The sequence below is a fragment of the Mustelus asterias genome, chromosome 20 (assembly GCF_964213995.1).
Source record: "Mustelus asterias chromosome 20, sMusAst1.hap1.1, whole genome shotgun sequence".
Classification (NCBI taxonomy): domain Eukaryota; kingdom Metazoa; phylum Chordata; class Chondrichthyes; order Carcharhiniformes; family Triakidae; genus Mustelus; species Mustelus asterias.
In genome coordinates, this window is record NC_135820.1 from 27815418 (window position 1) to 27832716 (window position 17299).

Genomic DNA, 17299 nt, shown 5'->3' on the forward strand with positions numbered 1-17299 from the left:
ATTTGGGACTTAGTATCAGCATTTCAGGAATGGAAGTCCCTCGAATCCCTTGGGGTGCAAGACACACTGATGGTCATACCATACCCGTGATAAAGCCCATTGAAAGTTACATGCAAACCTGTAGGTCATTCAAACATATACAAAGATGAGGATTGGATTTTATAGCAAAATGATGTTTTTCTTTCCAATCTTTTGTTTTTGTAGCCAAGAGGCAAGTTCCCCTTGGCAGTCATACTGTGCTCTGGATGCATCTATTATGCTGCTCACCTGAGCAAGAATATCATTCATTTGTTCACTGGCTTCATCATCACTTTTCCCCAACATTCTCAACAACCTTAAAATCTGGACCTGTGAAATAGGAAAAAACACATCATATGTCAATTTGCAGGAACTGTAAGAAGCTAAAACAGGAGAATAGTACTCAGCTTTTCAGACAGTAGCTTTCATTCAGGTGGGCTATCACAAAATTGGGGACATGGTGGACAAGCAAATTTACAAATTTAAATTATTCTGAATGCATAGAGCAAGAGAAAGCAATATGAACAGAATTAAAATCTAGTCTCCTGGTCAGATAATGGCAAAAGGAAATGAGCATCATATTGAAAGTCTGTATATCTGGTTCACTAAGTGTCATGTAGACAGCTACTGGCTATGGTATATAAAATGATTGTACACGGTTTAACTTTGTGTGCACAAATTCCCATGAAGGACTTAAACCTTTGATAGTGTTCAATAATTCAACTCTAAGAAAGAAAGAATTTTCAGTAGGTTTAATGGCAGCAGAAACATGTCATGATGCTTCACAATATATTCCAGAAGGTTCCTGGCAATTGCTCTATTAAATTACTACGATAGTCAAAGCGTGGGACCGGATGCCGGGGCTAACCCCCACTCAACTCCCTTTGCTGACAGGTCTAGCCCCCATTTTTCCATGTAAGAATGTGTCCAGTGGGTAAAATGAAACAGGGAGCAAGGAGTGGGTGATGTGTGTGACCAAGTGAATGAGAGAAGAACAGAAGGAGGCAGAGAATGTAAAGAAAAATATGAGGGGTGAATCTAGAGATATAGAAGCAAAAAGGGAGACAACGCTTTTTAGAAAAATGGAACGCAGACAGAGATAGGGAAAAGTTAAAAAAACAGTCAGAGAAAGAAACAGAAATGCAGGGAGCAATATTCATGACTAATCAAATGCAAGAGCCTGTGAAAATCTTTCAGTGGGTCTTAACCCAGAAAAAAGTGAAGAATCAGGAGTTCAGAAAGTCATTTATTAACAACAGTGACTCCCTTTCCCATTTTGAGGAAGATTCCCTTTCTAAAAAAGTAACTCACAAACGGTGTGTAATGAAAACTTTCTACAGGATGGTTTCTTTTTGTCATTTAATACTGCTGTTGTCAGCAGAAATCACTGGATGCTTAATCTACTGCAAAGTAGTTATGCCGTCGACAAATCTGAACACAGCCAGCCAACAACAAAGCTGTAAGACACTACTGACCAGATCGGCGTGGCGAGCAGTATTTGGATTTCATGGAGGCAGTTTAGGAGATGTCTTACTGAGGAAATACTACATCATGGTTCAGAAGTTGGCCGACAGGAAACAAAGGATTAGGGATTAATAGCTGATGCTCAGACCAAGGACTTGGAAGTGGTGTAAACCTAGATGATTCTTGGGCCAATATTGTTCTTGGACTAAGGCAGGGAGAACAGGATTCTGAAATTTGCCAAAGACACAGTATCAGACTTGACATATACCAAGGGATATAAAAGGTTTCAGAAGGGCAGATAGGTAGCAAATGCAACATAATCTGGAAAATCAAATTTGGAAAGAGAAACAAGGAATTGAAGAATATAGGTCATTGGAAAGGTAGAGAAGGGTATGATTTTTTAAAAACTTGTTCATTGGGTGTGGGCTCCATTAACAAGGATATAATTTATTATCCATCCCGAACTCTGAGAACCATGCAAGAACACCAACAGCACTGTTAGGGAGGGAGCTCCAGGAAACTAGGGTTTACAATTACATCTTCCCCTGAAAGGGACAGCATAGATATGAAAAAGGCCATTTGCATTTGAGTTTATGCATAGGGCATATGAATAAAGAAATAGTAAAAAAATTATACAAGATTGATACTCTATGCGTTTTAGGCACAGCTCCTGATCACTATTCCCTGTTGGAAATTTACATGCGAGAGAATTGCATGGAAACAGAATTGGGATCAGCCAGGCTGCACACAGGCTGTTTGTCAACAGTTACTGTTTGGATTTACAGATGAAGAATCACCAGAAGAGCAAGGTGGCAACTTGCACACTTGAAATAGTACCTGAGTAAGGAATTAAGATCTTTGGACATATAAGGGAAAAAGAGAGGGGGGAAAATTGCTAATATTGCTTATTTGAGACAATTCATCTGGATATATTGTTATTCCTACATACAGGTCACCAGAAGTATTGAGTGCTTTCAGAAAGGACCAAGGAAAAAACCAACCAATATCAGGATATTTCTTCAGTGGAGATTTAGTAAGATACCTGAAGGAAAGGGTCACTAATTCCAGACACGTCATGTTCCGGGGAGTAACCAGACATGATCAGATTCTTCAAGGATTTGACTAGCTGTGGAACAACCTAAGATTGAAGAAAACAGATGTTACAGAACAGAACATGTTATTGATTCATAACTTGCAAAAACGTTAAACGATATTGGTTACATTGATCACCTTATTTCAATAATCTTGTGATGTCAGTTGAAGTAACAAATGTAATTAAAACCTTAGATGGGAGGAAGCAGAGTGGGAGTCAAAGGCAGTTTCTCAGAACAACTGGAAGTGGGTGGTTGTGTACCACAGAATTCTATTCTGGGATCGCTTCTGCTCATTGTGCATGTCATTTATTTGAATACAAGACTAAAGGGAATAGTGCCCACATCTGCAGGCATTAAGCAAATAGGAAGCATTGTAAATATGTCTGTGACCAAAGATAAGCTGCAAGGAGGTACTGATAAAGTGGTGAAATAAGCAAATGGAATTCAATGCCAGTAAAATGTGAGGAGCTACTTTTAGGTTAAAATAATGATTATACTTTGAGAGAAGTTGCGGAAAGTGGAAAGAGCAGGAGGATTTTCAATCCGGCAGCTTTTCAGCTCAGAAGGCTCTTGAACCTGGTCCCATCCAACACCCATTTTTCGGGAGGGATCACTTGACAGCAATCACAAGCAGACATCTTTGGTGGGCTCCTAACCCAACATCCCAGCAAAGATTAATTAATTTACCAGGGAGCAAGCACTGGACCAGTAACCTTGCCTGACCAATCTGAATGGCTCAGATGTTCATTGGATAAACTCAGCCATTGGGGAAATAATGTAAAATATCATCTTTATAGGGTGAAAAAGTAGAGCAGGGAACATCTTCCAAAATGATCACAAAAAAAATGTTTTTTTTCCTTACAGCACTTTTATCAAGACACCAACTTTTTCTGGGATACAATTCCATGGTGCAAACTGACTTTAATCACTTTGATAAAATGCCCTTTTTTCATTTACAAAGATAGACACTGAGAGCCAGACTTTCCATGGAGTGGAAGTCACAGTTGGTTTGCCACTCTCCTTTTTGCTTACTTAGTCAGGAGCTTCACATTTCTTGTCCAACTTTCTGACTCGGGTCTGCTCAGAAATATGCAGCGTACCGACTCCTGCGACTCTTCGGTACAGAGCTACAGCACTGCAGTAAGTGAAGGCGGCACGGTAGCACAGTGGTTAGCACTGCTCCTTCACAGCTCCAGGGACCTGGGTTCAATTCCCGGCTTGGGTCACTGTCTGTGTGGAGTTTGCACATTCTCCTCGTGTCTGCGTGGGTTTCCTCCGGGTGCTCCGGTTTCATCCCACAGTCCAAAGATGTGCGGGTTAGGTTGATTGGCCATGCTAAAATTGCCCCTTAGTGTTCTAAGATGCGTAGGTTAGAGGGATTAGCTGGTAAATGTGTCGGGATATGGGGTAGGGCCTGGGTGGGATTGTGGTCGGTGCAGACTCGATGGTCCAGGTGGCCTCTTTCTGCACTCTAGGAAGCTTTTCTACAGCACTAGCTGTTGCAAAGCAGGCAAATGTCAGTACTATAGTTACCCAAGAGGTAGAAGTGATTTTAATACTTTTAAACTTTCCCTGGGTTACTATTCTGCTTACAGAGTCGCAACCATCTGAAGTCTCCGACTTTAAAATCAGTATCCGGTGGATCCCAGGGTAATTGCCTGTCAGAGGTTTAAACTTCCTGGCCATTCTCATGCAGTGCTTAAAAGCAAATTACTGCAGATGCTGGAATCTGAAACCAAAAGAAAAAATGCTGGAAAATCTCAGCAGGTCTGGCAGCATCTGTAGGAGAGAAAAGAACTGACGTTTCGAGTCCAGATGACCCTTTGTCAAAGCTAGAAGGCATAAAAAGTGGGAGATGTTTATGCTGTAGGGTGAGGGAATGAAAGATGAGTCATAGCCACAAAAAACCCTTGTTTTTGTGGCTATGACTGATCTTTCATTCCCTCCCCTTTAGTGATGGCCATCTTCTGGGCTTTGCTGCCACCAGGATCGCAAGTTCTGGGCCCAACCCTCTATAGAATTTGGAGGTCTCAGAGTCAACGGGTCATCAACCAGGCATTGAAAAATATGTCTCACCAGCAAAGCACAAGTCATTGGATATCAGGATGTGGCACCCTGGCTGATTTCAGCTCTCCTTAAACTAGGGGCCACTGAAGGCAGTTACAGCCCCTTTGTGCTGCCAGATGGAGGACAACTACTGCAGCACAATCCAGCAGGAGAATCCTAACCTGTATAACTCAATGCCACATCCAACAACACTTCTATCCATTGAGTCAGAGGGGAATCCAGTACAACATTTAGCTTCCATGATAGCAAGATTATAACATTAACATTAGTATATTCAACAACACTGGTATGCTCAAAGATATCATCAATATCAAACTGAATAACCTGTCCTGTTCATGCAGTATTCCACCACTAGGTAACCCACTGCTCCTTTTCCAGGTTCAGTTGAAACTCAAGCTAAGCTTTTGGCAAATAAAAGTTTTACTAACATATCTGCATATTATTCTAATTTTTACTTCTTTACTTTATGACTTCCTAGCTTTGGTAAGGATTTTGGATTACTCCCCTAGACCCTCCATCGGCCCTCTCTGGGATGTCACGGGTGAGTGGGATTGGAGGCGAGGAGGTGGTGAAGAGAATGAAGGCAGATGAACATAGTGGGTGAAAATATACCAGAAATCGATTCAAGGCAGCAGTGGGAAGGATAGTGGGATGATGCACGAGAGTTGGGTCTGGGGCTGTGCCAGCAGATCTGGGAGTGTTAGCCTTGGTTCAGTTGGTAGCACTCTCACCCAAGTCAGAAGGTTGCGGGGTTCAGACCCACTCCAGGACTTTGGTATAAAAATCTAGGCTGACACTCAAGTGCAGTACTGAGGGGAGTGCGGCATTGTCCAAGATGCCACCTTTCTGATGAGAGGTTAAATCATCAGCCCCCTCAGATGAACGTAAAAGATCAACTCAATTTCAAAAGGCAAGGCAGTTATTTCCAGTGTTCAGGTCAAATATTTATCCCTGAATGGACATCAGAAAAACAGATTATCTAGTCATTCACGCTGTGGTTTATGGGGATTTGCAATATGCAATATGCAAATTGAAGGCAGCAGAGGCAGGGAAAACAGAGAATATCTCTCTTAACCAAGGTGTGAATATATTGGATGATTCACTGAGTGTAAGTATTGCTGACTCTACCTGCAAAGGAATCCTCAAATGTTCTGGATTTGTTGAAGAAAACATTTTCCTGTTAAATATTGTTTGAATTTTGCGGGAACAGTTTTATCATTCAAAAGCAGGGTGATTCACTTTAAAATTACATAGTATAACAGAAGACGACCATTCAGCCCATCACATCAGGGCAGTACAGTGGCACAGTGATTAGCACTGCTGCCTCAGCACCAGGGACCTAATTTCAATTCCCGGTTTGGGTCACTGTCTCTGCGGAGTCTGCACATTCTCCCCACGTTTGTGGGGTTTCCTCCAGATGCTCCGGTTTCCTCCCATAGTCCGAAAGACATGCTGATTAGGTGCATTGGCCATGCTAAATTCTCTGTGTACCCGAACAGGCGCCGGAGTGTGACTAGGGGATTTTCACAGCAACTTCATTGCAGTGTTAATGTAAGCCTACTTCTGACACTAATAAACTAAACTAAACCTATGCCAACTCTTTGAAAATGCCCATCAATTATCTCACTTCTCTGCCATTTTCCATTTTGTTTCTCTTTCAAGTATCCAAGAAACCCCACTGATGAAACAAATCTTAGAAATACAATTGCAAAACTGCAGTGTTGTCCTGATCTCCAACAAAAAAATATGGAACAAAGCTGGTCAATTTGGGTCTGTGCATAAGACTCTAACTGAATTTGTGAAATAACTGAATAAATCTCTGTTGCTTCATCCCTCTCCAATTCTTCTCAATTGGTATTGAGACAGGATAAGCCAAAATGATGGTTTCCTCACACTTCTCTGGACTGCCACACAAGTCTGCTCAACTTAATAGTGCAATACGTGACCACCTTGCCTAAATCAGTGCATCTGTCACTGTATCTAGGCTTCAGCATATTCAGTTGTAAGCTGTTCCTTAATGAAATAATGGCTTTAACAGGATTGACAAAATACACTCAGTAGTCATGGCGTGCAGAAACTTGCTTCAAGCTTTTTATAGAGAACTACTCGGTAAATACAGCACTGTCTTGGATCAAGGTCTTGGCAGCTATCAATGTACTTGTACATCTTGGTATTTTAGGGAAGTTCCTAATGGTAACTCTAATAATGAACACAGGTTAGCTGTCTATACAGCACTCATTCTGAAATAAACACATCAAAACTATTCTGCAGTAATGTCGATAAAGTATAGGCTGAAACCTGTTCATTGATTACAGCCTTACCTTCTCATTCTATAATCCAAATTATGAAAGCAGGAAGAAAAGAAAGATAGTTATTAAAAGCAAGGCAAATGCAGACAGAGCAAAGAAACTACACACTAGTTAAAGTAAGCAGCATTGAAAGTTTAGCTGTTGATTCAGCATGCAGCAAGGTTTAGAAGAGAGATACCACAATTTTGGTCACAAAGTGGAATAACTACCAGCTCTGCCCCACCCCCAGTCTCTCTCCCAAAGGCTGATTCTTGCAGGGGTACCATTTGAAAGATGCAGAGTCTCCAGTGCCTCACTTTAATGACCATTCTTTGAGTGAACCTGCAATCAGCATGGGTAGTATATCTGAGCACAGGGGAACATGATAGTTGAGTTGAATCTTAGCCTCCTCCTCCAAATTTCATATATGCACACTTGTTGACAAGACAGTGGATATCAAAGAATTAACGATCACAGTTAGTATTCTATCATTGCCAGCCCAGGGGAACTGCAGCAAACCTAATTAACTCAGTATTAGCCAGAGGCTGAGCTTGGAACGCTCATGATCTTTAGACTCAGTAACATGTGGGATGATGCAATTGTCTACTTGGTCATTGGAGGAGCTGTATACCCCCATTCGTAATCATCTGGCAGAAACCAAAAACAAAGTAAATTCTTGTTGCATACTATTCCCCACCAAGAGGTTTGTGAAGTGACATTTTTAGTATTTTGTCAGTGTTTTGGAGCAGGTACTTGGAAACGTTCTTATATTGAAAGGAGGAGGTAGAACAAGACTAAGGCGCTACAGACCAATTAGCTTAAAGTCAGCAGTAGAAAGGATAATCTAGAAACTGGAAACATAATAAGTAGTCAGCACAGCAGCTTAGATTTTTTTTTAAGAACCAGAAATATTAAACAAGGTTTATGTATCAGATGCAATATATGTAAATTTCCAAAAGGTCTCTAATAAGGTGCCACATAGTAAACGCATAACTAAAATGGTCAGTGCATGTAAAGTAAGGAGACCGGTAACAGAATGGATAGCAATTTGGCTATAAAAAAGAATTAGGGTTAAGGGTACTTAAGACTGGCAAAAGGAGGGAATTGGTGGGCCTCAAGGATCTGTGCTGGGACCACTGTTCTTCAGAACTTGCATTAATAATTTGGACTTGGGAATCATAAGTATGGTTTCAAAATTTATATTAACTACCCTCCCGATTTGGTGTCATCCACAAAGGCTTAATGTGGAAAAAAATCAAAGTCTTAATAAATTTGCAGATTGGGGATGTAATTGCAAATTAATTTCAATACAGCAAAATGGGGGGGGTGATACATTTTGATAGGAAGAATAAGGGAGACCATTTCTATGAATCTATGACTTCCTTGGATAGCAAGTCTGGATGGCATACAGGAGCAAACACATCTAGAGGTACAGATACATAGCTCACAAAGTAGCGACACTGGTTAATAACGCCATAAAAGGAACAAGTAAAGCACTGAGTTAATTTCAAGGGACATAGAATTGCACAGCAGAGAAATTGAGATGAAACTCTATAAAACCTTGGTTACACAACATTGAGTATCGTACACAATCCTGGTCTCCAAAATATGAAAATAGGATGTAGAGGCATGTGAAGGTGTAAAAGAAATTCATAAGGAAGATAAGAAAACTGAAGTTAGAAATCAAGAAAGGCTGAAATGGTTGGGGCTCTTTTCTCTAGAAAACAGATGGCTGAAAAGTACATGGCAGAGGTTTTAAAGATTACAAGAGAATCTTGTAAGGTTGATGTTAAGTAAATGTTTCCACTATCGAGGGAGTCCAAAACAATGGACCATAAGTATATGATGTCATTAATAAATCCAATAGGGAATTCAGGAAAAGTTTATTTATCCAAAGAGTGGTAAGAATATGCAACTTGCTACCACAGGAGGTTGTTGAGGTAAATAGCATTGATGCCTTTACAGCAAAGCAAGATAAGCATGAGTGATAAAGGAATAGAATGAAATGCTGATAGATGAAGTACATTGGGAGGAGGCTTATGCAGAGCATCAATACTGATATAGACCTGATGGACCAAATAGTCAGTTTCTGTTCTGTACACTATGTAAATTGATGAGTAACAAAGGGTGGATTCATGCTTCAGGAGACTGCCATTCATCCACTTTAATTCCCAAAATATAGCAGACCTATGTACAGAAAATCAGGAGACAAATCTGTGGCCTAACACTGAAGATTTTGAAACACAATTCTACAGGAATTGGCAACACTGACTTCAACAGCAGCAATTTATTTTATATAGTTTATATTTATATACATTTATATAGTGCCCTCAACATAGTGAAACACTGTCGGTTTGGCAACAAATACAAGATGTTACTGCTGGTGACTAAAAGCATTTCTACTTCGTCCCCATTGATGTAGACAGGGGCATGTTCTCCTCCACACTTCCTGAAGTCAATGACACTCTCCTTCGTTTTGTTGACATTGAGGGAGAGATTATTGTTGCCGCACCAGTTCACCAGATTCTCTATCTCTTTCCTGTACTCCGTATCGTCTTTGTTTGAGATCTGACCCACTATGGTGATGTGGTCAGCAAAGTTGAAAATGGAGTTGGAGGGGAATTTGGCCACATAGTCATAGGTGTACAAGGAGTATAATAGGGGGCTGAGAACGCAGCCTTGTGGGGCACCAGTGTTGAGGAGGATTGTGGAGGTGGTGTTGTTGTCTACCCTTACTGAATGTGGTCCGTGGGTGAGGAAGTTCAGGATCCAGTCGCACAGGGAGGAGCCGAGGCTCAGGCCACGGAGTTTGGAGATGAGTTTCGTAGGAATAATGGTGTTGAAGGCTCAATAAGGAGGAGTCTGACATAGGTGTCTTTGTTATCTAGGTGTTCCAGGATTGAGTGCAGGGCCAGGAAGATGGCGTCTTGGAGACTTGCAGCCGTAGGCGAACTGTACTGGACACAGGCAGTCGGGAGGATGGAATTGATTCGTGCCACGGCTAACCTTTCGAAGCACTTCATAATGATGGATGTCAGAGCCACCAGACGATAGTTATTAAGGCACGCTGCTTGGCTTTTCTTTGGTACTGGGATGATGGTTGTCTTCTTGAAGCAGATAGGAACCTCAGATTGTTGTAAAGCTATTTGTTGTGGTGTATCTTTTGTCCAACGCAATCTTCATGTCCACATGGGATGGGATGTAAACTGCCATCAGGATAATGGAGGTGAACTCCCGTGGAAGGTAGTAGGGGCAGCATTTTAGTGTCAGGTATTCTAGGTCCGGGGAGCAGAAACTTGCCAGTGTTGCTATGCCGAGGCATCATGAGATGTTGATTAAGAAACAGACCCCACCTCCCCTAGCCTTGCTGGAGGCCACTATACGGTCCATTTGATGGATTGCGAAGTCTTCTGGTTGTAGGGCACAGTAAGAAGTTTAACAACACCAGGTTAAAGTCCAACAGGTTTATTTGGTAGCAAAAGCCACACAAGCTTTCGGAGCTCCAAGCCCCTTCTTCAGGTGAGAACTCACCTGAAGAAGGGGCTTGGAGCTCCGAACGCTTGTGTGGCTTTTGCTACCAAATAAACCTGTTGGACTTTAACCTGGTGTTGTTAAAACTTCTTACTGTGTTTACCCCAGTCCAACGCCGGCATCTCCACATCATGTAGGGCACAGTCCAGTGAAGCAGGAGTGAGCCATATCTCCGTGAAACAGAGCACACAGCAGTCCCTCAGTTCTCTTTGGAAAGTGAGTCTACTTCTTCTAGCTTGTTTTCCAGAGCTTGGACAGGGCAAGGAGTAAGCTGGGGAAGGGGGCCCAGTGTGTTGAAGGTGGCGGCTATAGAGATTGTGGATGCATTGGTGGTTATCTTTTTATAGGTTCTGGAAAGGTTCTTGGACTGGGAAATAACAAATGTAACCCCACTCTTTAAGGGGAGTGGGAAAGAGAAAACAGGGAATGACTGATCTGTTAGTTTGATAACAGCAGCATGGAAAATGTTAGAATCATAAATGATGTGATAACTAGATAAGCGAAAAATAACATGATTGGGTAGATGGACTAATGAAAAGGAAATCACGTTTGACAAAATTCTTGGGAGGTTTTTGTTTGAGGATGTTACCTGTAGCATAGATAAAGAAGAACCAGGGAATGTGGTGTATTTGGATTTTCTGAAGGCTTTGATAAGACCCCGCACAGGTTAGTGAACAAAATTAGAGCACATGGGACTGAGGGTTTTAGATATGGTTTGATAATTGGTTAACAGACAGAAAATATTAAGAATAAATAGATCATTCTCAGGATGGCAGGCTGTTTGTTACTAGTGGAGTATCACAAGAATCAGTGCTGGGGCCATAGCTGCTCACAATCTATATAAATGATTTGGACATGGGGACCAAATGTAATATCTTCAAATTCACTGATGACAAAACTTACAGGTTGAGGACAGGGTAGATAGGGTAGTTCCCCTGACTGGTGAGTCTAGAATCAGAGGGCACAGTCTCTGAATAAGGGCCAGGCCATTTGAGACTGTGATGAGGTGGAACGTTTTCATTCACAGGGTGGTGAATCTTTGGCATTCTCATTGAGCATGGTGAAGGCAAAGATAATTTCTGGATACACTGGCATCAAGGAATATTGGGATAGTGCGGGAAAGTGGCATTGAGGTAGATGATCAACCATGAATGGCATAGCAGTCTCGACAGACCAAATGACCTACTCCTGCTTCCATGTTCCTATTCTTTGTTCAGATTCTGCATTGGCTGACAGAGTTCCTCCAAGCATGCTTCTGCTCAACTTGAAGCTGAGCTGCACCCTTGAGGCATTTCCAGTTACATCTCCATAAATTAGACCAGTTTAAAACATTATAAGCTACTGCAACTTCAAATTTATTGCATTTTTTTGTTTTACCTTGCAGCTTTCTCCCCCTGCTCTAGAAGATATTAACTCTAACTGCGATACATGGACAGCAGACACCCTCCAAACCTTTGATCATGTCACCATGTTTTCGATCATAAGTGAAGAGGCCTGGAACATAGGCTGATTGATCAATCTTGTTCTCACATCACATCCAGACTTGAGCATCATCCAGCAGGAGAAGATTTCCTTTCCCAGGGATATGGAGGTCAATATTTGCACCCCTCCAGACACCCAGCTAAGATTGATCAATACATATACACAGACTGGGGTATTAAATCTGGGAGCTTGCAGTCACTGCGACTGAGCCACTCACTAAGCAGTAAGCCACCGAGAAGCTCAAAGTGCATTTAGAAACACCATTTTCTGTGGGATATATGGTGTGAATGGAAAGGTACAAGTCTGCACCAAAACAAATTTCAAGTCCACAGAACAATGTGCAAAAATGAATGGTTTACTTTACACAAACTGCACTTTTTATTACTATTTACATTTTAAAAAGAAATAACATGGGCGATTTCAAAATACAAAAGATTTGTAGCATTCAGCAAGTTAAACTTGTCAAAATAAATAAAAAGCTCGACGTAAATGACTACACTAAAAACCCGTATTTTTGACGGCAATGGTAAACATGATATGGCTATACCTTGCGAAAATAAGCGTGTGTGTCAGGGCTATGTTTACACATTTCTATGACAAGGACAACAGCGGCATGGAGGACACCTTTAAGACAAAGAAAGAGAAAAAGCATTTTAACTGATGAGTGAACCAAATGAACAACAAGGCAGTGAATACAATGCTGATGATTGCTTCAGGCAACTTAAGCTTCAATCATTTCTAGTCTCTGCTCATCAGCAAGGTAAATCATCGAATCCCTACAGTACAGGAGGCGGTCATTCGGCCCATTGAGTCTGTATCCCCCCTGACACTAGGGTCAGTTTTAGCATGACCAATCAACCTAACCCGCACATCTTTGGACTGTGGGAGGAAACCGGAGCAACTAGAAGAAACCCACGCAGAGATGGGGAGAAAGTGCAAACTCAACACAGTGACCAAGGCCGGAATCGAACCTGGATCCCTGGCGCTGTGAGGCAGCAGTGCTAACCACTGTGCCACCGTGCTGCCCCAAATCATGAGATTGTACCCAGTATGTAAACAGGAATACACTAGGATATGAAACAAATCAGTACAATTTCTTTTTTTTCCCCCCATAGACCGCAATCCAGTAATATCATTTTTTGGCAGAAACGTTTGCAAATGACATTGCCAGGAAAGTGAGACCAATCAGTATTTTATATCTCTAGCAAACTATTTCTTTGTTTGTCAAGATGCAGGCTCATAACCAGAATCCACTTTACTACAACTTTATCCTTCAAGCAACCAGACTAAGTCACAGATTTCTCCTAAACAGCTGTTTTAATCGAGCTATATAGCTCAGATCTTGGAAAGTCATCGGTCACTCTCTGTTACTAGCCAGAGTGCAGGATTCAGAAACACAAGCAATTATAGTTTCAAATTCAATTACAAGTAATTAGCATATACCAATCATGTTTTAGGAGTCATCCCTATCCATTCAAAGTTATTGATTAAGGTTACATCAGTCAGATATTAAAGCCAGTCTCAATCACATTACGCTTGCTTCATAATAACATTCAATCAGCATGAAGACTTAATACATCACTGTTACAAGTCATTATCCCAGATTGTGCTCATCTGTATATCACTCCCTCTTTCCAGTTACATGTCTGATTTAATGAATTTTCTCAGACTAATGGCCTTGGTGCTTACTTGTGAAGGCTCTTAAGACTTCGTTTTTCATAACTTGTTAATTATTAACCCTTTCATATAGCAATAATCAGGACTAACACCTCAGGTCATTCACACACCACCCAACAACACTGGGAGATGTTTGGCTGAATTATTTGTCCTCCCCTTCTGCATCAATAATGAATAATGTTCGGGAGCTAAAATAATTGAGAGAGAGAGAAAAGATATGAAAAGGGAATCACGGTCATTTCAAAGGTTGCTTAGGAAGAGCACAGCGATATGGCACTTGATGGACCAGGAAGACCCAGTTTCAATTGTTGGTCATTACCTTGTAAAAATGGCTGGTCTCAACAATTGGTTTTAGTGCCGTTAACCTTTGAGAAGGGCGGACAGGAAGTCAGCTGGGAATGCCCCCAAAATCATTAGCCTGGTGAACATCATGAAAGACGATATCGGGCAAGGACAGAGTAGAATCATCGAATCCCTACAGTGCAGAAGGAGGCCATTCAGTCCAATGAGTCTGCACTGACTACAATCCCACCCAGGCCCTATTTCCGTAACCCCACATATTTACCCTCCTAATCCTCTGACACTAGGGTCAATTTAGTATGGCCAATCAACTTAACCTGCACATCTTTGTATCTAGCAGATTATCTTGCTCAGTTCCCTGCTGTTAAAATAACCCAAAGGCACTCACTGCTAGCAAATGCTAGTGTGGAGCTATTAGATGGCTTTGGGTTGCTGTAAAATTGTATCCCAGCATGAGGAACATAGGAACAGAGTAGGCAGTTCAGCCTTTGGAGCTTTTTCTGTCATTCAATTAGATCATGCCTTCAGATTAAGAAAGTTAAGGGATCATATTAACTTTTAAAAACACCCTAAATTCCACAAAACAAGTAACTTGAAATTTCAAGATGAGCAGATATTGGATACACATAATTTAGGTTGTGTTATGCTTACGACAGGTCTAACAACTACATTTGTGTTTTCAGTTTCAGCACCATTTCAAGTATAATATTTCATTAATTAATTACATCATTCATTTTATATTCACTAGCATTCAAAACTTCGCTGACAAAATAAAATAAAAATATGAAATGTTAATTAAAACTAAAACTGCAGTACTCCAGAAGGTCTAAAAATAGTTCTTTTTATGAAAGAAAACAATACATAGTCCTGCTGCAGACTCAAATGAAAAGTTGAGACCATTATGTGGCACATTTGAATTAAATTACAGAAGAAAATGTAGTCTAGTTTGACATTTTAAATATAATTGTTGGCTCAAATATTAATCAATTGATATTGTATATTCTTTTGAAGACTGATCTTTGCAGTCAGATTCAGAAGCTGTACAAATGCACTGTATAATTAGACTGACTGCAACTGAATCTAAAATAAAGAGTTATGAAAAAATGCACACTTTGAAGTAAATATCCAATATCACCAAGTAAAGGTACATCTTAGCAGAAAATGGAAGCACACCTTAGCACGGTCACTTGTTTCATAAGGTACTCTCTCCTGACTGGATGCATAGCTGATTCAGCTGTGACAGGTCACATTTCCGAGTGAGCAACTAACTAATTTCTCAATAAATCTACTGTAATGTCATGCCCATTATTTAATATTATTTCTTTCTCGCATCAATATTCTCATGAATGAAGGTCAATAAGTTGCACCATCAGGTTTGGGACCATCAGAGTGGACACTGCTAGAATTAAAACAATTAACCAAATTAAAAATTAAGAATGGTATGAAACTAAGGTTGTTAAAGGTATTAAGCATTAACAAGTATCAGAGTGATAAGAAAAAGACAGCAGATGCTGGAAATCTGAAATAAAAACAAAAAATGCTGGAAATACTCAGCAGACCTTGCAGCATCTGTGGAAAGAACAAGAGTTATTTTTCAAATATGACTTCGTCTGAACTCATGCAGGGCAGCTGGGTTATTAACTGTTTGAAGGGGGGGGGGGGGGGGGGGGGGGGAAGGAAGAACAAAAGGGAAAGTCTAGGATAGAGTAGTGGGCAGGAGAAATTGAATGACAAATGTGCCATTATGAAACAAAAGGCAAAGGGAGTGGTGATGGTTGCGGTAAAGAGACAAAGCACTGGTTCAGAGTGTTTGTAAAAGCCCAAATAATGAACAGTTCCATCCGAAAGCAGAAACAAGAAATACAAGTTTACAAACAAGTACCAAGCTAAAAAAAACAGAATTAATATGGGGGACAGTGTTCAGGATTTGAAACTGTTTAAATTTAATGTTGAGTCCAGAAGGCTATAAAGCACCTAATCAGCAAATACAGTGCTGTTCCTCTAGATTGCATTGAGCTTCACTGGAATACTGCACTGGACCAAAGACAGAAATGTGAATGCAAAAGCAAGGTGGTGAATTAAAATGGCAAGCAACAGGAATACAGGGTCATGCCTGCAAAGCGAGTGGAGATGTTCCACAAAGCGGTCCCCAATTTGCATTTAGTCCCCCAATGTAGAGTGGACCGCATTGTGAGCAGCAAGCGAATATAGTAAACTAAACTGAAAGAAGTTCAAGTAAATCACAGCTTTGCCTGGAATGAGTGTCTGGGGCCTTGGACAGTGAGGAAGTAGAGGTAAATGGGCAGGTGTTACATCTTCTGCTATTGCATGGGAAGGTGCTGTGAACAGGGGATGAGGGGGTGTTGGGGGTGGTGGGGAGTAGGTCAGGATGTTGCAGAAGGAATGGTGATAGGAGGGGAAATAAAGTTTTTTTTGGTGGTGGCATCATGCTTGAGCTGATGAAAATGGCGGAAAACATCGTTTGGATGTGGAAGCTGGAAAGTGAGAACAAGGGAAATCCTATTGCAATTCTGGGAGGAATGGAAAGGGGCAAGAGCAGAACTGTGTGGAAATGGGTTGGATGTGGTTGAGGACCCGGTCAATCACAGTGGAGGGGAATCCTTGGTTGAAGAAAAAGGAAGACACGTTAGAAGCGCTGTTGTGAAAGGCAGTATCCTTGGAATAGATGTGATGGAGGCAGAGAAACTGGAATAGAATCCTTACAAAAGGCAGGGTATGAAGAGATGCAGTTAAGGAGGCTGTGAAAGGTGTTGGGCTTCTGATGAGCATTAACTGACAACCTATACACCCCCGGAGGCGGCGGCAGAAAAGTCGAGGAATGAAAGGGAAGTTGGAGGTGGACCACATGAAAGTGACAGAAGAGAGGAAATTAGAACTGATTTTCATGTTTTTTTGATTTTGGACAGGACCGTCCCTTATTCAAGCATTCACACTCACTCTGGATCAATTCTTTGTTTCTTTACTGCAACCATCACCACTCTCTTCACCTTTTGTTCCATAATGACATGTTTGTCAGTTAATATCTTCTGCCCTCTATCCTATTATTCATTTTGTCATTACCCCAGACCTCCCCTTTTGTTCTTCCTCCCCCTTCTGTATGCTTTTGACTGCACATAACACATCACATTTCAACACACTACCTTTTTCCAGCACTTTAGTTTTTATTTCAAATTTACAGTATTTAGCTTTTACATTTCTATCTCCTTCAGTTCTGAAAAGTCATATTTGACTTTTAAAACACTCTATTGATGCTTACCAGATCTACTGAGTATTTCTAGCACTTTGTTTTTATAACAAATACCAAAGAATGTTTTCAAGGTTCTGCCAAAACCTTCTAGTTAGATGACCCTCACTCAC

At 41.0% G+C, this 17299-nt stretch overlaps 1 protein-coding gene across 1 annotated transcript in view; it reads right to left on the bottom strand.

The window, feature by feature from the left end:
* Positions 1-17299, bottom strand: part of LOC144508448 (AP-1 complex subunit gamma-1-like) — a 108626-nt gene that overhangs the window by 63874 nt on the left and 27453 nt on the right. The window contains exons 5-7 of the mRNA XM_078236370.1: positions 12492-12568; positions 2525-2620; positions 268-348 (exon numbers count right to left, since the gene is read on the bottom strand). Of these exons, the coding sequence (XP_078092496.1) occupies positions 268-348; positions 2525-2620; positions 12492-12568 (254 nt within the window). The remainder of the gene's footprint in view (positions 1-267; positions 349-2524; positions 2621-12491; positions 12569-17299) is intronic.